Source organism: Uranotaenia lowii, chromosome 3 (genome assembly GCF_029784155.1).
Source record: "Uranotaenia lowii strain MFRU-FL chromosome 3, ASM2978415v1, whole genome shotgun sequence".
NCBI lineage: Eukaryota > Metazoa > Arthropoda > Insecta > Diptera > Culicidae > Uranotaenia > Uranotaenia lowii.
The window spans coordinates 174,286,897-174,311,505 of record NC_073693.1 but is presented as its reverse complement, the minus strand read 5'-3'; the positions used below and the strand labels follow the sequence as shown (position 1 = coordinate 174,311,505).

The window sequence follows — 24,609 nt, the reverse complement described above, 5'->3', positions numbered from 1 at the left end:
CAACCCATTTGCTCCTAAATGCTTTAATTTGATCAGGAGAGATGTTTGTATGTGAGCCTTCAAAAAACCAGATATTTTAAGATTTTTAAATTAAATTTTAAGTTATTTAAAAAATCTCCTAATAAAAAACCAAATTTTGCTTATTTGTAACTCAATTTATAAACTTTCAAACGTAGAAAACAGTTTTCAGATATGTTAACTTTATACTTAGTTAATGATGATTATCTGCAAAAATTTCATGGTGATCAAAGTTACCCCGCTGATCAAAGTTCCCCCAGTTTACGGTACGTTTCGTCATCCATGAGGATGCATCCGTCGAACTTCGTTAGAACCTTGTTGTATAACTTCCGGGCACGTCCTTTGGCTACTACATTCTGCTTCAATGTCCGATTTGGTTGCTACTGGCCCGATAAAATCGAATTTCTTCGCCCAGATGAATCCTTCGAACGATGTACCGGCCGGCATGGAATTTCTAGGCGATGTCATAGTCCGACTGCTCTGGGTTTGCTTTAATCGTTCTCAACACTTTCAAATGCAGTTTCCGATCCTTAATTCCACTATGACGCTTTATGAATCTGCCGATCAACAGTATGCATCTCCCGGAAATGTTTGAGAACGCTGCACACGGTCGATTTGACCATTTTTAACGATTTCACGATTTTTTTTAACCCGACAATGTCGGGTTTTTGACGTGGGTGTCCAAAATTAATTTTCGTCCCGCGGCTTCCATCCATCCAAAACGAATCGTACGAAATATAAAAATAAATAAATAGAGGAAACATTCCAAAACAAAGTACTATCAAAACATTCTAGATCCGATAACTAGGAGCGCTATGGTATAATTAACAGAGCGTCAAGATTTAAGATGATCCAAACTTTAAAACAGTAGGGAAATTTAAACTGGATTTAGAACTTTTATGATAGATTTAATTTTCCAATGTGTTTTTTTTTGTTCAACTATTCGAAATTCAAACTTTAATAAAAGTCAGCAGTCAGAGAGAGAAATTTATTTTGTTTGTGTTTCAGCAACTTGAATCGCTAAGTAGAAAAATAGATGTTTGAAGTTTATAAAATCAAATTTAAATCAAAATATTCAGGAGTCAAATAAAACAACAAATCGTCTGCCTGGTAGAAATATTTCATTCCTACGCTAAGTGAATTGTAAGTTTGAAACTTACGATACCAGCATGCGTTTGTCATTATCGACATCCAGGCGTTGAAATTGTATACTTGTTCAACGTTTTTTTTTTGTTGTTGTTGTTGTTTATCGCAAAGCTTTTTCGTGCGTCTAATTTTGATGAACTGTGAATTATATGAAGCAAATAATGAAAAGTTAAACATTACCTTAAGTATTGACAAAATGCTTATCGATTGCATTGTCGAAGTCTTTCTATAGTTTCAACTAACCTACTATAATTTCGGTAAAATAGAAATTGTTATTTTCGGTTTTCATTTGAATCAAAATTATTAGTTCTTCATTTAACAATGTGTCGAGGGCTCAGGGTAGCAGTGGGTGATTCCCAGACATTAAACGATGCGGACACCAACTCCAAATTTTCGGGTAAGTTCTTGAGCTCACTTTTTACGGTCAAATGATGACAACTCGCACTTGCAGTTCAAACAATTTATTTGCACTATTCACTATACATTTATTTTGGACTTTAAACGAACTTTAATAACTTATATTTAATTTATTTCTAACACTTAACAATTATTGCGACTGTATAACAATTTAGAAATTAGCGGCCTGGCCGTCTTGTCGTCGTGACTGAACAAACTGAATTGAAGTGATCGCTGGAATGGCGTTTCGGAAAACCCAAGCCGATCTTCTTTTCTGCTGTTGAATAGAACGTCCTTTTCATCCGCTAAAACAATTCGCGGCTTTCATAACAAAACTTCTATAGCGATGAAATATTTCGCGCGCCACGCGCGCCGCGTCCTACTACGACGTGTCGAAATCCTGCTGACTACCTCGCTGCTCGATTACCATGCCTGAACATCCTGCCACCTCCAGAAATGGTAATTTCTGGATACTGTTGTAATCGCTCGCTTGTATGGAAGAAGAAGTGTCACCGTCTGAACGGTAACTCGTATCGTGCCTGACCTTGCGTCGCTGGGACCCAAAATATCAGGGGGCCTTGTACTTCAATTCATATCTGCTATCCTCAATCATTCATGCCAATTTCCGTTCAAAATTTTGTTGCTGGTATTGATTGATGAACATCCACTTTCATTCATCTTTCAATCGGTTGATGCGATTGACTGCAAAGCTTTGCAGCCGAAACATAAGCCATCCCGTCTTCTCCGATCGATAACTTATGATTGCCCAAAATGTTTGCCCATTACATAGGTGATCGATTTGTATCATGTGTGTCCTGTTTACTGCTCCCAATCTCCCAATGCTACCTCATAATCCACATCTCATTCTCATAAAAATTTTTAGCCCTTCTCATATTAGCTACATCAAGCTCAAATGTTTATTCGAGACTGGCTCGAGCTGGTTCTGAGCCGAGCTGATCGCTGCTTCTTATAAACCACGTATCCTCTTGAAGGTTCGAAATTTTTAAAACCCAACTAAACGCATCTTCGGATTTTCGGAGCCGAACGACTATTGAAGTCGTTGCTTCGGGAATTCTCTCGTATCTCATTTGCCGGAACAACCCAATTACTATCGCTGCTATCGTATAGATCGATGACGCACACTTTAATTGGAAAGTCGCCAGAATTTGCCTGTTCAAAGTCTACCCCAAGTGCAAAGTAAACAAAGTTTTCGAAACCCAAACGAATACAGCTAAAAATGCCTTGCCCGGAGAATCTCTTCGGTATGGTGGTGGTGCGATCCGAGCCGGTGTCCAACAGTGCAACTAAATAGAGAGAATGGATGAAACTACTCGGAGAATGTCTGGCTCTGGTTGCTGCTTCTCCGGTCATCAGCTGATCGATCAGCTGTTTGGGTTCGTGTGGTTCTTCTACTTTGATGACGTCATCGAGCTGGCTTCGCTACTTGTTGTTGACCAAAGGCTGCTGTTGTGTGAAGCAAACAAGAGGGTGTACTGGGTGGTACTCGTTGGTGTTGATCCTCTGGGGATTTATCTCGCCCTTCCGCAGTCGTGAATTGGTGCTGAACCTCGGTACGTATGCTGTGTAGAATACCAGTGCTGGCCCCTGCCACCATGAGGAAATTGAACCCATATCTGCCAAGAAAAAACCGTGAAAAACTCCATCCGCTAAAATACTCGAATTTGTATAAGATTTGAATGCTGCTCCATTCGAGCCCTGCTCCACATAAAGCCCAAGTGCTTGAAATGATCCGTTCCGATCTGAATTTCTCGACAGCTGAAGCGCCTTTCGCTCAGCCGGAATGCGTCCCAATACAATTTCGGAATTCCATACCTCCTTCCCTGCCACCGTCTTCGCCCTGGGGATGATGTCCATGTTTACATCTTTCCGCTGTTGACGAACTCGAGTGGTGAAAACACGAGCCGAAGCTTCATCATGCGTCGTGCGATCATCTTCCTGTGTTAGTTGATCGGGAGACGAGAGCTGTAATGGATGATCAGTTGGATGGATAAGTATTTGCCAATACATATTGTGTATATCAGCAACCAAAACAAATCGATGAGAGCGAGATCGCTTGTTGATCGTTCTCAAGTGCTGCCTTGAAGTGTTCAAGGTTGTATAAGGGGAACCGTATAAAACAAAGACGTTGATTTTCGTATTTCTATTGCGCATTTCAGAGTAGTGGGGGACATGAGAATCTGGTTTGGATGTATGCTCGCAGTCGGTCACTAGTGCCATGTGACTGAGCCGAATATACTCCGTAAATAATTGTCGATGTTGGTCGCCCCTAGCAGCTTCTTCAACCAGTTGATTTCCACATACATGCAACGGACCTCTAGGTTTCAGATCGTCGCCCAGCTGATTCATGACGTCATCTTTCAAACTACGATAGATCGTTTGGTGGGGATCTTCTTCACATTTTATCTCCTCTGACGAATAGGATGCAATGAATGAGTCTTTGTCAATCACCTTAATTTTCTCTACTCGATTCTCCTTTTCGATTCGGGCAAATTGACATATAATGTGATTTGATTGTGGTGTATCAATATCGGATTTAGTTTTTCCTGATATCACCCAACCGAAAACGGTGTTAACAAATAACGGTATCGATTCACCCAAACAAATTTGACCGGGTGTTGAAAACAACTCAAAATATATCTCAGCACCAAGAACTAGATCAATGGGCTTCCTTTGGTAGAACTCTGGGTCAGCAAACGTTAAATTTTCTGGAATAGGCCACTCAGAAATATCAATGTTTGAGGCTGGTAATTCTATCGAGGCTTTTGGCAAAATTAACATGGGAATCGAAGTAGTGTAGCTAGAATTACGTGATTTGATCACGGCTTGGAATCGAAACTTGACTCTGGTCGATGAGTTTCCAATTCCAACTATCGGTAAATCAACCTTTGTACGTCGGGTCTGCATGAGATTGTACAGGCGATTAGTGGCAAAACAACATTCGCTGCCTGAATCCAGTAAGGCGCGAGCTAAATGTTGGTTCCCTTCGTCATCGACTACCACTACCACGGCCGTGGCTAAGATTACTCGGGATCGATCGAAGGTTGGATTGTGGCAACTGGTGCTGGTGCTGTTGATCCCGGAGTAAGCTATGTTGATTCTCGGAGCTGGAGCTGGGGCTGATGACGGTTGCTGTTCGACGTTGGCCGGTAGTGTGTTGGGGATTGTTTTAGCGGGGTTTGAATTGGTATGGGTATGTGTATTGGGGCAAAGAAGCGTGTGGTGTCTTGATCGGCAATTCTTGCAGCAGTTCTCCGACGGACATTTTCTCGAGTAGTGGCCTCTTCGGAAACAATTTAGGCAAAGTTTGTTTTGTTTTACGAGTGCGGTTTTTTGTTGAACGGGTAAATTAAAGAAAGTGGGGCATTGGAATAAGTAGTGATCATGTGGGCATGCGAAGCAAAATGCTTTTCTGGGTCTTTGGAATGCACTGTAGCTTCCTGAACGTGGATTTGATTGGCGATTTTGTGGTTGAGGATGGGTTTCAGTGTGTGATTTGGAAGATAACTGTTCGAGGACAGTAACTCGGCGTTGGATGAAATCAGTGAGGTTTCGGAAAGATATGTTCTCACTGGCGGAAGAATATTCTTCCCAATCTCTGCGGGTGGTGTGATCTAAGCGACTGGAGAGAAGGTGAATTAAAAGCAAGTCCCAGTGTTCAGTAGATTCTCCCAGTTGCTTTAAAATTCGTACGTTTGCTTCAAATTTTTCGACCAGCGAGTGTAGTTCTGTATGCGATTCCCGTCGGAGAATTGGAAAGTCGAAAAGCGTTTGGACGTAGTTTCTTTTAAGAATGCGGGAATTTTGGAAATGTTGGTTCAGCAAATTCCAAGCAACGGAGTAGTTTGTGGCGGATATAGGGATGGTTTGTATAAGTTGAAGAGCCTCTCCAGTAAGCGAAGATCGCAAATAATAAAATTTCTGGATGCTCGATAGTTCTTGTGACGAGTGTACCAGTGAAACAAACAGGTCATGGAAATTGAGCCAGTTCTCGAAATTTCCAGAAAAGATGGGCAATTTGACATCGGGCAACTTAACATGCGTTTGGTGGGGCTGTGTGAAATGAGATGGTGCTTGTACTGTGGCTTGTGGGGGGCATTTTTGTAGCAGGAATCCTTTGACTCTATAAAAGGCGGATTCAAACGTGGTTTTTTGCTCGAGATACTTATCTAGTGCTTCAGGTGTTTCGTCCAGGGTTTCCAATTCAGATTGGACCTTCGCGTATTCCGACCAGATTTCGATGAGAGCTTCTAGTCGGACTGGTGCTTCTACGGTGTCTCGGGTTTCTTGAAAACTATCGACGAATTTGCTGATGTTGATGAAAGATGCTGATAAACTGCGCCGACGGGCTTTTAGGCTGCGCAGTTTTCGCTCGGTGGCCGACATGATATGCGATGTTGGATCTTTTCAAGGCAAGGAATTTGCCTTGTATTTCAATAAATCCTGCTGCTACTGATGTGTTGTTTGGATGTTTCTGTTGTGTGATGGTCACAGCTGATTTGGGGTGCTTGACCGAAGAAAGTTGATGCTAAGTTTGTTCCAGGCACGGATGTGACTCGAATCGATCCGCGGTGCTCCGACGGAGATGAGATGATGATTGTAGCCGAACGAATTGATGAAATGTGCAACAAAGAAAAGATCCGGTAGGGATGAACACAGAATGTAGTGCGATTGGAGTGCTACTAACCTTTTGGAAAATAGAAATATGCCTTGTATATTTCTTTGTGCTCAGCTGAACTGCGTTCCCAAAGATGGCGCTTGGCATCCGCGGCTGCGATGGCGTTGGGGCTATCGGCACTGTGTTTTCCAGATAGGTCTTATCCGGTTCCGTTCCGGATTCAGGGCCTCATCCGGTTCGAAGGACCAAATGTCGAGGGCTCAGGGTAGCAGTGGGTGATTCCCAGACATTAAACGATGCGGACACCAACTCCAAATTTTCGGGTAAGTTCTTGAGCTCACTTTTTACGGTCAAATGATGACAACTCGCACTTGCAGTTCAAACAATTTATTTGCACTATTCACTATACATTTATTTTGGACTTTAAACGAACTTTAATAACTTATATTTAATTTATTTCTAACACTTAACAATTATTGCGACTGTATAACAATTTAGAAATTAGCGGCCTGGCCGTCTTGTCGTCGTGACTGAACAAACTGAATTGAAGTGATCGCTGGAATGGCGTTTCGGAAAACCCAAGCCGATCTTCTTTTCTGCTGTTGAATAGAACGTCCTTTTCATCCGCTAAAACAATTCGCGGCTTTCATAACAAAACTTCTATAGCGATGAAATATTTCGCGCGCCACGCGCGCCGCGTCCTACTACGACGTGTCGAAATCCTGCTGACTACCTCGCTGCTCGATTACCATGCCTGAACACAATGTAAGAACTCAAAGGTTACAAACACAGAATTTGTAATCAATTATGTAGCTTCTGAATCATTGGGACTCTGACAGCTTTCAAGATGCAAATACACTTTCAATCCAAAGTTCACAAAGATCGTTGAATAAAACATTCTACCCACTAGGAAAATTCCAATTGAGTTTTCTCACCGATGTCGTCTTCTTCTGCTTCCTGCTTTCCTCCCTTTTAATTAATATAGAGTGCTGCACTAGTGGCTGTGACTAACGTGTACGACTATCTGGACGACATCACAATAAAGAAACTGGTGCTACCTAAACTAAAATCGGTGTTTGAGAAAAACCAAAACGATCTCAAGATTATGGGGAACGTGCTGCAGTGCGTGGAGAGGACGCTCGACAAGCTCGACAAGTCACAGGTAAATATGTGCCCGGAATCGGTTTAATTTACTTTCCTTAAATCGCTATAAGCAGAGCAGCGAGAGAAGAAACTTAAACGAAAGTGCAACCAAAAACTTCATATGGTTTTATTCTTAAGCACCATCATTGAACGACCGAGAGCGAAGCAAGCAGAAGCTGAAACTTTGCCCAACTTTTCGTTCCAGCAGAAAACCATCTGTGCTACACATCAATAAACATTCTCGATTCAGTTTCAGCGGTTTTTTAGGGATATCGGTTTCAGACTTTCAGAGAGACGGAGAAGCCCACACTTTTGCAAGACGGGAGCTTAACTTTATCTTAATTTTACTTTATCTCCATTGTTTCCGACGCCCGACCACCAATTCACCTATTTACGGTTTATGAACCCTGGCTGAGCGGCTGCAGATTATTGATGAAGTGCTGCCTTTGCTGTTGGAAGTTCGTTTGACTGATCCGGACATCGTTGTACGAGTTGTTAGTAAGTATAGACAAATTTTGATGAGAATAGCTGATGCCTTTCTCGACAAAAATTTTATGTGTATTAGTTAGAAAGTAGAGTACTAAATATTTTTATACAAGTCGTTTCGAGAATTTTAATTTGGGTTGTGAAAAGGGATTGTTCAATTTTTATTTTCTCTATTGTTTCCTTAGCATAATCGATTTTGCAAGGACGACAGTATCGGGAAGATGACGGTTTTGGATTTTGCCATAAAACGATTTTTTCCATAGTCATCATAATAAAGCCAGGAGAGGTACAACGCAGATCATAATTATTGAAGAAACTTGATGATATTTAGACTGAGATCCGCTCCCATCAAGTCCCCATTTAGATATCAACGTGAAGCCACTGAACCCACCTCGAGAAGCTGTTTCTATACTATTCGGATCAATCAAATAAATTCGCTCTACCGTGTGGTTTAATAAGGATTGCAATGCTATTTCTGCTTTAGATTCGGTGACCGAGATTTCTCTAACTGTTGGGTAGCAAAGTTTTTTTCCTCTTGGATGCGCTTGTACGATGTATACAAATCAATCCCACTTTTCTTGGCCTGTGTGGGCATAATTTGGTACTGAAACCTGGATAAATCCAGGTCTAACATTAAAGCTAAGGCATCGGTGGGTGTTTAACATATGCTTTCTTGCTGTGGTTGCTTATAAGAATCTGAAACTCGAGCGGCTTTTGAAGGACTGGAAAAGATGTTACACTTCACGTTATTCTTCTTTCCACTCTAGCAAAGGCTTTGCCTTCTCATCTAGAGAAGATTCATTTTCGCTTCCACGCTCATGCGCTGGTCAATCGTAGTAGGCTGCGCTTTGTTGCACATTTTCTGCACCTGACGCGTTTCTTCATGATTGTTCACCAAATCATAAAATCACCTCGCCCAATATCACAAACGACAGTTTTTAATTTCTTCACTTATTTTTCGGCCAAATCGTATTTCTTGCCATGTTCAATCAGAAACTTACATCAGAGAAGTAATTCAATTCCGATTTCGCGAACAAGAAACCAAAATTTTCACATAAAAAAGGGTGATACGGTCAAAATTTGGTCAATATCAACTTGACGTATTTCTTTCAATTTTGCATTTAAAAAACCTGAACACCCCTCATTTTAAAGGTGTGTGTGTGTGTAGAATGTTGCTCCTATTTTGATTTTGGAATTCACTCTTCAGTTGTCAAAATGGCGTCCAGAAGAGCAGCGTATCAAAATTTTGCTCGCGCATCGCGAAAATCCGAGCTACTCGCACACAAAGCTGGAAAAACAGCTGGAAAAATCGCTAAAAGTTGCCAAATCAACCGTTACAAATGTAATTAAAGTGTTTGGGGAACGTTTGTCGGCAGCCAGGAAGTCTGGATCGGGGGGAAATCGAAAACAGGAAGCCGCTGAGACGACAAAGAGAGATACCGGTAGTTTCAAGCGAATCCCTAACCTCTCTCTCCGAGATGCCGCAAATAAGCCGGGTGTATCGTCTACAACCGTGCATCGAGCTAAAAAACGAGCCAGACTATCGATTTACAAGAAGGTAGTGACTCCAAATCGCGATGATAAACAAAATACGACGGCCAAAGCGCGATCCCGGAGGCTGTACACGACGATGCTGATGAAGTTTAACTGCATGGTAATGGACGACGAAACCTACGTCAAAGCCGACTACAAGCAGCTTCCGGGACAGGAGTTTTATACGGCAAAAGGAAGGGGAAAGGTGAAACTGTCAAAGTTCGCGAAGAATTATCTGGTTTGGCAAGCCATCTGTACCTGTGGCTTGGTACGGTTGTTCCGTACTGTTTGGCCGGATTTGGCATCTTACCATTACGGTAAAAACGCCATCAAGTGGTACGCCGCCAACAACATGCAGGTTCCCAAGGAAAAGAACCCTCCCAACACGCCAGAGCTCCGCTCAATTGAGAAATACTGGGCTATTGTCAAGCGGAACCTAAAGAAGACCAAAAAACTGCTAAGGACTAGTGAACCTGTATATAAGAGAAGTGACATCTGTAACACAAAATTCCAATCGAGCAAAAGAACTGTCAAAATCGATTCCAATCGATCCGAGCAATTTGTCGCAGTGCTTTTACCTTTCTTATTGAAAACTCAACCAAGGAAGGTATTGTGATTGTTGTTATAGTTCAAACAGATAATTTTTAAGCTGGTCATATGAATTTATGATTAGGTGCAATTTTTTTCAATGCTTTGGTGAATCGTGTTCCTAGTAGGGTGGTCGGATTTACCGGTTTTTTTCAAATCCGGTATTTCGGTATTTGGAATTTTCAAAACCGATAAAACCGGTAGAACCGGTATTTTTCAAAGTATATCGAATTCATGAAAAGGTTTCGTCTAATTGCAGTAGTAATGGCATAAAATGCGCAGAATTTATAACGCAACAGATTTTGCAACATTTTCAATTAAAAAATATTGCATTAAGCCTTTAAATTATCACTTTGTAATAAATCTATCATCACCCTCATGATAATCATGATATTTATCATCGTCATTTTATTATTATTTTAATTTCACATTGAGGATGCATAAATAATATAAGTATCATATATTTTGCGACAAATTTTTGTCCTAAACTCTGTAGAACAGTATTGAAGAATAGATTTTACAGATATAGTAAAAGTTTTTATAGTCTTTCATGAAAATGATACGAAATTTGATATACAAAAAGATTTTCCGTTAAAAATGACTAAATCAATTACCAAACAAAACTCAAACACTGTCATAAAGTTTTTGGTCGACTCACAAAATTATAGATCATTGTTGTCTTAAATACGGATGTTTTCCTCGCAACCTAGGTCGTGATAGCATTATGTTTGCCTTCCCTAAGTTAAAACAAACAAATAGAAAAGAAAATCTTTTAAAAATCAGTCAAAATTCAGCTATAAATATAGTTGTTTGGATCTGATCCATACGCTATTTGTTCCTATAATACTGTTGCAAATTTATAACAACTTTTTTACTGCTTTGTCAGAAGAAGAATGCTTCAACAGCATTAAAAATAAAAACAACGGAGTTTCATCAATTAACTTGAAAATATTGATAGAGAAATTTCATACAAATATTTCAACATGTGTTTAAATGCTGGCCCTATTGAAACATTTTAATTTTTAAAACAAAGTAGAATTTTCTAATCAACATTTCTGGTTTTTAATTTTTGAAAGCCCTTCACCGTTTAAAACGATTTTGAAAAACTTGGCCTGTTTATAGATAAAACATGTTCGCATCTTTTGACCAAATTCCAGTTATTCAATGAAAACTACTGTGATATAATAATCAAGCAATCTTAAAGTTCTTGTAGCTGTTTCTTTTTTCAGTCATTGTTCACTTGTACAGTCTTGAAATGTTGTGAAGCGTTAGTTCGATAGCTGAAATGAAATGTGTAAAGTTTCATAAAAATATTTCATCTGAGTGAGAGATGGCAGCTTGTCAATGCTTTTTTAAACACCACTCTAGCTTTAATTCAAAAAGCACATCGGCAAGTTTTAGCAACAATCATATCTCACATACTTAAACCTTGTAGCAAGGTTTATTGAGCTTAGAGTTTGAAACTGATTGAACAAAATATAAGTATTTGTACAAATACATATTTGGTAAAAAAACATTTAGCTGTGTCAATTTTATTACAGTGCCGTTGATGAAAAGATGATGAAAAGTTGATGAAAAATTTACCGGAAATCCCGGTTTTTTACCGTCCCATAAGTCGGTATTTCCGGTATTGGAAAATGGACGGTTTTACCGGTTTCGGTAAAACCGGTTAGACCACCCTAGTTCCTACACGGAAAAAAATTGCATGGGATTTTCTAATACAGGGTCATGATAATTTTACTATATCCATCATTTAGTATTTTCGACCACGATTTAGTATTTTTTACCAAAAATCTGGGCGATAATACTACGACATAGTATTTTTACTATGCTTACTTTGACAGCTCATAGTAATTTCCTCGTGGCTTAATTACCATGCGCATGATATTCGGATATTACACAATTCGTGTTCTTGAAATTACTATGCCCATGGTAATGTTGAAACACCGTCATTTGTGTTGACTGTTGTCCAAAATACTATGCTCATTATAATTTATAGAACTTTGTGCTTCGGTCGAGTGTTTTTTTTTTTCGGGTCAGCCGGTCGGGATTTTGGAAAGTGAACAAAATTGCGCGGGTACGTCGTAAGGTGGATTGGAATCAGTCCATTTGTCGGATCGGGAAACGCATTCCCTCAGGTGAGTAAATTTTAAATTAAATTTTTTTGTACTTCTGATTTACTGCTTATGGAATATGCTAACAGATTTTTTTCTATTTTCTTGAATCAAATGTTTTTTTCCTATCTTTCTTTTAATGTTTAGCTGTTCCATTCGTTGCAACCCGAATTCCCCGGCCGTGGGGATCTCCCTCCCAACCAGCCGCTGAAGATTAACGGAAGGATAGCAATTTCCGGGCCCACTTTCTGGATCATTGGTCTCAAGATGACTGCCAACATCCATATCGATTCCAGCGTAAGTACAACAATTACTAAATTTAATCTGCTCATTAAATGATTTTTTTTAATTTTTTTCAGCGCCTGACAATGAATCATCGAAGTTACTATGGGGCCTTTGTATCGTGCTGTGATAGTTGTTACGAAAAAATAAAAATGTAATTTGTTTGAAAATAAATTATTTCCAGATCTCGAAAAAATCGCAAAGAGTGTTATTCCTATCGCGCTGCAATATAGTTATACCATGGCGCATGGTAATTTTGTTGTCGAATCAAGCAACATGTACTTATTTATATCATAACACGTACTAGTTTTATTATGAAACATTTCAATTTTACCATTCATGATGTAAAAAATACTCATGATTTCATTGACAATTTTACTATGCACGTAGTCGAAAATACTATGCGCATCCAAAATCAACACAAAGTAAAATTACTATGCGCATGGTAATATCAAGAACAAAACATTATTGACTCAAAAATATGGTTGCGTGTTGTTCATTTAAACCACGGATTTAGTAATTTTACTATGTTTTTCTTTTGAGTGTAGTTAGAAAACTAACTAATGATTAACGAAATTCAAGTCATTCATACCGTTTATCGCGATCCTTCGGGCATCGAGTTCAATGTTGTTTTGTTGGATTGAAGGAGCGTTCACTTTAGAGCTTGAACATTGACCCAGAAAACAGTGCTGGGGATTTTTTTGTCCAAGATTTCAGCGATGTTGCCACATATTTTATTTTAAGAGGGATCAGATGTCGCTTCTCTTATATGAAGGTTCACTACTAAGGACGAGCAGCAGTTCAAGGCAAACTGGCTTTCTGCGGCGAAGAAGGAGGACAAGGTGGCTGTACAAATCTGATGGCAGAGGTTAAGCGTAAGGCCCGGAAATTCGGATTTGGAAAAGCAGAAGCCTAACTGAATATTTTTCCTGAATTTTATACTAATTAAACTTGAAAAAGAAATCTAACTTGCTTTTTTATATAAACGATTTCACCGATTTACACGCGTTTTCCCTTGACCATATTTTGACCGTATCACCCTTTAAGACTGCATTCACTGCTGATTGATTTCATTAATTTAGCACTTCTCGCACACCCGTTAAAAACGGCATCAACAACTCCTATTTCAACTTGTTTTTTTTAACAGCAATCACATCACGTATATGAATCGTTAATCTTTTCGTCAAATTTCGGACATATTCTAGGCTGCCTAGCTTTTTCTTCCACCGAATTTCTCTTCAATTTTCCAATACTCAAGATATATGACTCTTACAAATTTCTTTTTTTCTAGAGAAATTTTATCATCCATCCGCTTCATTCTCTGTCCGTCTCTGTCTGTCTCTTCCGAAAACCGCGTTTCCACTGTTCATTACCTCGCTCATTGAGCATGTGAAAAAGTTGACCGCGTGCTTGGTTCATGATTAAAAACGAAAGAATAGCAAAAAGATAGATCACTGAGCGCTAACAAACAACGACTGACTCAGATTGACGCTTGTGTCACCCTTTTTGACTATTGTACTGCCAATACAACAAAATTCAAGTATGAATATTCAAAAAGGTTTAAGTAACAAAACCTTATTTAAAAGTTTTATTGCCATTTTTTACAAGTCAAAGTTCAATGAGTATGCTCCGTAGTTCGTTTAATTTTGATAATTTACGTCCTTTTGAATTCTTTGTATAGCAAAAGCGTGTTCTTTAAAAGCTTTATTTTGCTGCCTATTTATTTTTTTATTTTTATTTTATTTACATAGTATTCCGTCTTACGACATAACTTGACGAACATAATTCCTAAAATTCACTCGGTCCATGGCAACCGTTCTCCAATTTCTCGGGCACCCCACGTTCGCCAGATCACGCTCCACTTGGTCTAACCACCTCGCTCGTTGCGCCCCCGCTCGTCTTGTTCCTACCGGATTCGTAGCGAACACCTGTTTTGCAGGACAGTCGTCCTGCATTCTCGCAACATGTCCCGCCCAGCGTATCCGGCCAGCTTTCACCACCTTCTGAATACTGGGTTCGCCGTAGAGTCGCGCGAGCTCGTGGTTCATCCTTCGCCTTCACATTCCGTTCTCCTGTACGCCGCCAAAGATGGTTCTTAACACTCGTCGCTCGAATACTCCGAGAGTACGCAGGTCCTCCTCGAGCAATATCCATGTCTCGTGCCCGTAGAGAACAACCGGTCTAATAAGCGTCGTATACAGGTTACACTTTGTGCGAGGGCTAAGTCTTCTCGACCGCAGTTGCTTGTGGAGTTCATAGTAGGCACGACTCCCGCTGATAATTCGCCTCCGGATCTCACGGCTGGTGTCATTGTCTGCGCTCACCAGTGAGCCGAGATAGACAAAGTCTTCGACTATCTCCAGCTCGTCGCCGTCGATCGTGACCTTGTTATTACTGGACAAGCGGGTGCGGTCGGTCTCGTATCCGCAGGCCAGCATGTACTTCGTCTTGGACTTATTAATCATCAATCCAATCCTTCCTGCTTCGCGTTTCAGTTTGCGGTAGATCTCCTCCAGCGCCGCAGATGATCTGCCGACTATATCAATGTCATCGGCAAAGCAGATAAGTTGACTGGATCTGTTGAAAATCGTGCCCCGCATTTCGCCCACCGCTCGTCGAATAACACCTTCTAGCGCCACGTTGAACATCATGCAGGATAGACCATCACCTTGTCGAAGCCCCCTGCGCGATTCGAATGAACTCGACAATTCACCCGAGATCCGCACACAGCACTGCGTTCCATCCATCGTCGCCTTGATCAGTCTGATCAGCTTCCCGGAAAAGCCGTTCTCGTTCATGATTTTCCATAGCTCGTTACGGTCGATCGTGTCGTATGCGGCTTTGAAGTCGATGAATAGATGGTGCGTAGGGACTTGGTGTTCACGGCATTTTTGGAGGATTTGCCGTAATGTGAATATCTGGTCCGTCGTTGACCGTCCCTCCCTAAAGCCGGCCTGATGACTTCCCACGAATCTGTTTGCTTGTGGCGTTAGGCGGCGGAGTAGGATTCGGGACAACACTTTGTAGGCGGCATTGAGGACAGTGATCGCTCGGTAGTTCTCACAGTCCAATTTGTCGCCCTTCTTGTAGATAGGGCATATTACCCCCTCCTTCCACTCCTCCGGTAGCTGTTCTATGTCCCAGATCCGCATTATCAACCGGTGTAGGCAATCGGCCAACCTGTCCGGGCCCATTTTGATGAGTTCAGCTGCGATGCCATCCTTCCCAGCCGACTTGTTTCTATTCAGCTGGCGAATGGCTTCCTTAACTTCACTCATCGTTGGGAGTGGCTCGTCTTCGTCGTTGGCTACGCCGGCGATGTACCTTCCCCCACCGTCTTGATCTCCTGCATGTGCGCCGTTCAGGTGTTCATCGAAGTGCTGCTTCCACCTTTTCATCACCTCACGATTGTCCGTCAGGATACCCCCGTCCTTATCCCGGCACATTTCGGCTTGCGGCACGAAGCCTTTGCGGGATGCGTTGAGTTTCTGATAGAACTTTCGTGTTTCTTGGGAACGATGCAATTGCTGCCTATTATTACCCACAAATGTTGGTTTGTAGGTTTGTAAAGTTGGTATGCAACTTTCAAGTCAGACGTTGCAATGCGTTGTTGGAAGAAAAAAAAATAGAAAAAAAATCTATTTATCCCAAAACTTGCTTCACTAAAAGTGATAGAACTTTCTTATTAGCAAGTATTAGCAACTTTTTTTTTATTTGAAAGACGAAACTTTGATATTTATTTTAATATACAACTCGGATTGGAATTATGCTGAAAAACTAAACTTTTTAGTCTTTAAAACTGACTATAATTGGTGTGTTTTTTAAAGATATTTTTCAATGAACAATTCAAAAAATTTCGCACAAAATATTTTTTTTAACAAAATTTATAAAATTTCGAAGATTTTGGTACCGTAAAACGGGGTAATATTGATCACTGGGGTACATTTGACCAACAATAAACTTTTCCACATTATGATCAATAACTCGGTCTATAGTTTGAATTTTCGATCACTTTTTTCTACGTTTGAAAGCCTATGAATTGAGTATTAAAAAGGCAAAATTTGGTTTGTATTTGAATTTTTTTTTCTACAAGTAAAAATCTAATTTCAAAATCTTAAAATATCTATTTTTTCAAGGCTCACAAACAAACAGCTCTCCTGATGATACCAAAAAGCATTTAGAAACAAACGGGTTGTTTAATGTGAAAGAACAACTTTGGACAAATGGATAGGAACCCTATCAAATCGTTAACTTTGAAGAAAAATGAAAATAAAATGGAAATAGTGGGAGGGTCTAGGGGAATGAGTGAAGATAATATTTCATTTGTATTTTGAAGCTCAAACTTTTTAGCAATTATAATTATTTTTGCCCCAAAATGAAGGCAGCATCATAGTTCTTTTTTCGATTATAAATATTGTTTAGATAAAACGTTCAAAATCAAGATTAAATTGACAAACTAGCATTTCTTAATATTATGAAGGTGTTTTTATCCTTTATGATCAAGAAAACTCTTTAAAACCGTCAGAATAGAGACTGATCAATGTCACCTCAATGCATCAAATTCTGAACAGAGACATAAACTCATTTTAAATCAAATTTAAGGTAGTCTAATAAATTTCTGCTTCAATGTTTTACTTTCATAGGAGTCCAGTACTGGTTTTAAAAATATAAAACATGCCACATTCCTCTTAACAGAAAAAAATCGAATATATTGAAAAAAGTGATCAATCTTACCCGGATTACGGTATACTTGAAGGGTACATTAGAGTTTTAAACGTATGATTTACAGAGACATCAAAGCTGAAGTTTGTTTTTCCTAATTTTTAATCCCCAAATTCTTTTACCATTTTTCTATGAAAAAAAAAAGGAAATTTCAAAAATCTTTCATAGATTAGAGATGCTTCATTTATGCAGATTCTAAAAATATCGGTTCCAAGATTTTTGTTTAAAAATTGAAAAATGAGGTTTTGTCAAAGCTTTTGACCATTCTGCCCACAGTGAGCTGGCTTTCTTAGTATAACGTGCAAATTCAAATTTAATTTCTGGTTTCAGATTTAACATTAGATTTTGACAAAACTAAGCTTCGAATTCAACGCGTAACATCTTCTTAGTTTAAGTTTTTGGAACCAAGCCTAAACAAAATATCAATCGCTGATATGCTTCCATTTAAACATACATCATTGAATTGACTGCAACTGATTAAACGATGGATAAATTATCTCCCGAAACTCCCATTTTTTTCGTAGAATTGTTTGTCGCATTCTGAACAAAGCGAGAAGATGTAAACACAAGCGATTACACCTTAATTGTTTATGTAATCACACACAACAGGGATTTGTTTCTATTCTGAATGGGAGAGAGTAAACACAGCTTGATTCGTACCTATATCGATTTGTCTGCGCTCGGTTCGTTGTTCTAATTGAAACTATCAGCAGCGGATGCAATTTATCTGACCGGGGAGCAGCTCAGATCACAAATCTGATCAAAACCATGATACAGGGAAAACAAAATCAGTTTAGCTGCAACTAATTACGTTCGACTATCTAATGTATAAAGTTACCATTCGTATCGCATCGGGTTGAAAGATAGGTTGTGTGCTCATGTAACTAAAGAACTCCCAGTAGCTTATTTTAAAGTGATTTTGGCTCAGAGATTAAGAGATTCTAACGCTTAAAATTTTTATGCGTTACTAACTAAGGCGCTCTTATCTGGTTTATGGAGATTCCTTGCAATCATAATAAAAGTATAAATTCAGGGACTTTCTGTAAACCATAACATCCACTTATGTGTCTAATGTCTTATAACAGAGTAAGTAAATTTTCATGACATGAATTCTGCAAATTGGTATTCAGTCAACGTTATTTCAGTGCAAAAAAAAATAAACAGAAAATATTCGAAAACTGAGGTTTTCAGAAATGATCATTTTCCGATAGCGTTTGTTCATAATAAACATCAATATTTGCCTAAAGTAAGCACAAACAAATATTATTATTTTTATTGAATGAAAATGTAGCCTGAAACAAATGTTACTTTGTGACCTTGCCGAGTTACATTTACAAATTGTTTCTTTTTCCATTTGCCCTACACATCCGAATTGTTTGTAGTACAAGGGAGCGTTCAGCCTTTATTATGTCTGCCGTGTTTGGGTTCGTAGCTAGTTCGTTTAATGAAAAGTCAACAGAAACCTTGTGCATTACCCACAGCTAATGACAAACAAAATGCGCTCTGCAATGGGTAGATCTGAAAAGGTTCCCCAAAGTTTAACTCTCCGTACAAGACGGTATACATACAGCTTTGAAGAATTCAAAGCAGTATGCTTTAAAATGCGAGTTTCTATATTGAGAATACACATATTTTTGACCATTTTCATTACCTCCATTCTGGTAGAAAAAGAATGCAATTCCATTCATTCTTTTAGTATGGGTATAAGGATTTTTTTTTTCAATTTTTTCAATAATTGCATAAGCACAGGGGCTAAGGAACTTGATTTTCAGTACTTTTTCGGTTGTAGTTTATACACACTTCAACCATTCTTTCCTAAACTTTGAAACATAATAACACTGGCCCATAGCTATATTTTTATGTAGTTTTTTTTTTAATTAAAATTGGTCCACACATCACTGAGATATTTGAAATCATATTAAAAGAAAACATTGTGCATATTTTTCGAAAAGTTTCAAAATGCTATTGATCGAAGTAAAGAGATTTGACATATTTTTTCAATAGTTTAATAACTTTTATTGTTCGACCATTCCATTTATTGACAGTTTATTTGCTAACTTTGAAGCGCTAAAATGAAAACATCAAATTTGTTGACCTAGCGGTGTTAATCAGTGAAAAAACGTAAACTGTCCACTAAAACAGTTGAAATCACGCCAACAGTTACACTTTATTTTTTACTATCCTTCCCTCAAGTGTTTTCCAGCAGTTTACCACAATTGGTTCAAGTGCTAATGTTATTCTCGTTATCCTTCTTACAGATATCTACCGGATTATGTTGTGTGATAAAAAATACGGGCTGACCGTCAACATCATGGCAACGAAAGTAATGCCCACCCTTTTGCCGCAAACCGTGAATCCTTCCCTAAATCTCGAGCAATTTATGATCCTTTTAGAGGTAAGCGTTGGCGGAGATTCGCTTGGTGCGATTTCTACGGTGATTTATGGCCGATTTCCCCTTTTTTTTCTTCCTCCGTTTCCCACGCTTCCGTCATCACATCACAGGTGCTTCAGGAGATGTTGGACCAAATCGACCGACATCAGCGGAACAAGTTAAAGCTGGATAATTTGTCACTTCCATCTCCGGAACGACACCGACCCCTACGTCATCAGTTTTCCTCCGACAATATGAACATCCAGCAACAGTTCAATATTCCTAACCTGCGAATCGACCAGCGGAAAACTTCCAGTGCCGAGGATATGGCCCGGAAGAATTCGACAGGTACCCGAAGAGGTATTTGATAGCCTAGACGTTTGCATGCTATATGTGTTTGGACAACCCTTTCTAACAGGTTCGGGTGCTCTAGGTAGCTGGTGGTTCGGCGGATCTCCGTCATCCCCGGATAGCAACTTCCTGCGGGTGGTCAACGCCTTTCCGAATCGACGTCTCTCTGACAATACGCTCATGACCCCGAAGATACGCATCGCGCCGTCTTGTGCCTCGTCGCCAGGTGAGTCGGAATTCCTAAGTTAGAATATAAAGACGTACTAACGACATTGAGGATAGTACAGGAAGTTCGTTTTCTTAATGACATTTTAACTGGAAAAGGATGGAAGAAACTATCCTTTCTATACATGGATGGGAAAACTCCTCAAATCGGCTTGTCCAGTGGAAGAGAGTACAATTTTTTCCGTCTACTTCCCTAAGCTGTGCGGGAAGAGATAAATCGCACTGAAATCAAGAGTGAGATTGTCAACACATGAGAGTGAGCGAGAGCATTCACATCCGCTGATAAAGAAATTTCCCTTCTCCTGAAAATATATTGCCCTGCACATTGTGTTGAGGAGAAATTTGAGATCTAACACAATTTGTTCTAAGGTAGGGGAAAACTGTACAGGAAGCACCAGTGAGGTAAGACGGCTCATGACAATCTTTCTCAAAAATACAATAACCTATGGCTTTTAATTATGTTTTTCATAATTTATTACATGAAAAGTTTATTAAAACGACTATAGTTTTAAGAAACAGAAGGATTTATAGAATCAACGTGATACCTGTTCTTTTTCATGGTTAACCCTTCGTTTCATAAAGTAACAAATTTGCAACAATTTGTGTACGAAAAAAGTGAAAAATCGTATTTTATTTTATTTTTTTTTCTTGATGTACACATAATTTCCAACTGTTTTATTCCGGCTATGGCGGATAAGAAATAAAACTTCTGTTCTGTGGGACGTCCGAAACTTAAAGAGGTAGATTTATTTGCATACATTTAAAATTAAACTTTTCGCGCGTCAACTTTGGAACAGTAACAAAAGAATGAAATCTGTCTAGGGGAAAACTGTACAAGACGCACAAGTTAAGCATAATCGCTATTTACAGCGATACCCATCATCTATGAACCAAATTGAAAGTTCACGACGGTTCAGGGATCACATTTACATCTAATCAAAAAGAAATAATATGTTTAAAACACGATTTAAGTTATATTTTTGTGAAAATCTTAAACAGCCAGAAAACAAGCCGCGGGGTAGAACGCCAAAACTTGTGGACAGAACGCACCATTCCGAATGGGTGGTGAAAAATGGAACAATGATTATACGACATATCATAATTGAAACAACAATTTTTTTATTACATGTTCATCGTATTTTTGCAAACTAACCATACCCTGGAAAAAATCATTTATCATTGCTTAATTTAACGAAAATTTTGCTTTTCAAAATTCACTTTTTCATATCCTTATTGGTAAAACGCCTTCAGGTAGGCAACGAAATTCAATTTATTGACTGATATCGCGACAAACATGGCGGCAGATAATTTTTCAAGTCAAATATTGGTGCACCTTTCAAACTCAAACAAGGACGAAATTGGTTATAAATAGGCATTCTTATCGTGATTTTAAGGTCAGCAAATGAAAAGAAAGACATTTTGTTATGACATTTAGTTTTTCTCAAAAGTTAACAGCATTCTAAATTTGAGCCTAAAACACGTGGTTTTGCAGGCATTCTGCCCCAATTTTGATATGATTAATTTTAGTTTAAATTTGTGGGAAGGTAGTGAAATATAATAAAATATTAATACTCATTCGAAAGTGCATACGAGTGTTACGATAAGCTGCAGTTGGAACAGATAGCGCAGACTGGTTCACCATAAAACCTTATATGTTAACCATAAAAAATAACAAGTTTTAGGCAGAAGCCATAAATCTTTCTGTTTCTAAGCATTAAAGTCGTTTTTGTGAACTTTTCATTTAAAAAATGATGAAAAAGCTCGTTTGCTACAATAAAAATGAAGAAAAACACCATTCGGTACCAAAGGTTACTGTATTTTTGAGAAAGAATGGCATGGGCCATTTTACCTTGCTGGTGCGTCTTGTACAGTTCTCCCCTAAATGATATCACTGGTTCATCCGTTGAGCAAGCTTATCAGGGTGACCAATGTTGTTGAGATCCAACACCAACTATTTTAAATGATTTTTAAGGGAAAATAAAAAAAAAATCATGAAATGAAGGGTTAACACATAAGGTTTATGGTAAACCAGCCTGCACAATCTGATGAAACTACAGCTTATCGTTTTTCCACTCGTATGCACTTTCGGAAGACTATTAATATTTTGTTGTATTTAACTAACTTCTCACAAATTTTAACTCAATCATATCAAAATTGGGGCAGAATGCCCACAAGACCACGTGTTTTACGTTCAAAATTTTGAATGCTGTTAAGTTTTGAGAAAACCCGAATATCTAAATAAAATGTCATTCTTTTTATTTGCTGACTCCCAAATTACGATAACAATGCATAATTCTAACAAATTGTCCTTGTTCGAGTTAAAAAGGTGCACCAATATTCGACTCGAAAAATATATCCGCCGCCATGTTTGCCGCGATATTAGTCAAGAAAATGAATTTCGTTGCCTACCTGAAGGCGTTTTACCTATAAGGATGTAGAAGAGTGTATTTTGAAAAGCGAAATTTTCTATAAGTTTTGCAATAATAAATGATTTTTTGCCAAAGTATGGTTGGTTTTCAAAAATACGATAAACATTTAATTAAACATTTGATGTTTCAATTATAACATTTCGTAAAATCATTGTTCTTAGGGACCGTCCATTAATGATGTCACGCAAAATTTGGAAAAATTAGACCCCCTCTCCCCCCCTTGTCACATATTGTCACAATTTACGTCACCCCCCTTTTTGTATTACGTCACGTTTTCAACCCCCCTCCCCCCCCCCCCCCCCTTACGGGATAAAATTTTGAACTCTTTAGAAATTTGATTAAAAATGTATATTTATTTCAAATTTATCAGTTTTAATCAAAGAATTGAAAAAAAGGTTACCAATTTTTAACAAGCCTTCAATCATTGCTTAAAACACATTTAAATCATTAGTCCAAAGATTATGTTGATGACCTTCCATATCAATGACCGGGAAAGTCTCAATGGTCGAGAGGTTAGCGTGGTAAGACGGTAACCGCTGTTCCACTGACGGCATGGGTTCGATTCCCATCTGTTAACCGGGATCTGGGTGTTAAATGTTAACCTTTAGTTGTCCACGTCATTTATTCAGTCTGTAAAGCTTAAAACGGCTAAGACGGTGTATGTCTTTGAAAAAAAGTCGAGGCAGTAGCTGCAGCATCAGCGACGATGTCTGAGAAATCATTCAAATCTAGTTCCTCTTCTCAATCAATTCGCAGTCCAAATCTTCTCCAGAGGTTAGAATAGCCTAGCATTCCTGTACACACGTTTTGCAATAATTTTAGTGGGGCGGACTTTTCTAAGTGTTACAGTGGAAATGTTCTTGAGAACTTTCTTATGCTCATAAAGTTTACGTAGTATAATTTTATTGAATTTAGGATAACATTATTTGTTCACGTTCAAGCTGACCCCCCCTCCCCCAATGTCACAAATTGTCACAAAAATCGAAACCCCCTCTCCCCCCTTAACGCGTGACATCATTTATGGACGGCCCCTTATCCATATGGTGCGTTCTGTCCACTTGTTTTGGCTTTCAACCCCGCGGTATGTTTTCTGGCTGTTTAATCAGGAATGATAACTGTCCGAATGTCATTCGACATTTTTCTGAAGCCTAGAGCGACATTCATCAGTACGAAAACGACTGTCGCAGTCATGTCCTTTTTGGATTTTGTGAATGTCATCGCTAAGAAATTCCTTCGAAAAAATGTCAAATAACATTTGGGATGAATGTCACAACTTGCATCGAGACTGTCATAGTCGTGGGAAAAATGTTACGATAAGCTGATGAATGTCGGTCGTTGCTTCGATGACATTCATAATGGCAAATGTTATGGCGACGTTTAACATTTTGAATGTCACAGAATGTAATCGTAACATTCATCAGAATCACAATGAAATGTTATTAAAATGACAGTCGCGACAGTCAAAATGGTTCCTTGCTGACTTTGCCGTGTGGACTGATAGGAAAAGTGGTTCGGGGCCACCTGGTCCTGGCCACGGCCAATCTGGCCGGTTCCGGAATCCGAAAAATCAAAATGATCAGATTTTAACTTGCGACACATCATTAGAAAGCTCTTGGCCTGTAAATGATGGGAATTGATAGGAAAAGTGGTTCGGGGCCATCTGGCCCTGGCCACGACCAACCTGCCGGTTTTGGATTCCGAAAAATCAAAATGACTAGATTTTAACTTGCGACACATCATTAGAAAGCTCTTGGCCTGTAAATGATGGGAATTGATAGGAAAAGTGGTTCGGGGTCATTCGGCCCTGGCCATGGTATTAGTTTTAAGCATTCTTAACTAGTTATCAATATGTAGTGGTAAGTTCTTTTGTTTTATGATATTTTTTACTTTAATGATGTTTGTTTAACTGTATATCATACTTTTTACCGTGCCTACATGACGTACAAAAACGGTTAAAAGAGCACAGCAACTGTTTATTCTTAAGTTTCCATTTTCAAAAAGCAATTTCTAGGTTTGATGATATTGAAAATAATGTTTAGAAGCATAAATTATTTGCAAATATTCCGAAATACTGACCGCTGACTTCGATTTTTCGTTGCACGGTCAGGAATCATACGGATCCCCAGAAAAACCTTCAAAAGTACACTTTCGTGTACTACAAATTTTAAG

The 24,609-nt window shown here is 38.9% G+C and overlaps 1 protein-coding gene across 7 annotated transcripts in view; it reads left to right on the top strand.

Moving 5' to 3' along the window:
- LOC129758711 (SCY1-like protein 2) overlaps positions 1-24,609 on the top strand; it is a 248,924-nt gene that overhangs the window by 112,347 nt on the left and 111,968 nt on the right. For 5 of the 7 annotated variants that reach the window (XM_055756305.1, XM_055756309.1, XM_055756308.1 and 2 more), the window contains exons 11-15: positions 7,182-7,358; positions 7,765-7,837; positions 19,323-19,459; positions 19,567-19,783; positions 19,854-20,012. In XM_055756305.1, coding sequence (XP_055612280.1) covers positions 7,182-7,358; positions 7,765-7,837; positions 19,323-19,459; positions 19,567-19,783; positions 19,854-20,012 — 763 coding nt within the window. Of the gene's footprint in view, positions 1-7,181; positions 7,359-7,764; positions 7,838-19,322; positions 19,460-19,566; positions 19,796-19,853; positions 20,013-24,609 lie in introns of all 7 variants that reach the window. The other 2 variants (XM_055756307.1, XM_055756306.1) reach the window with 2 other exon arrangements.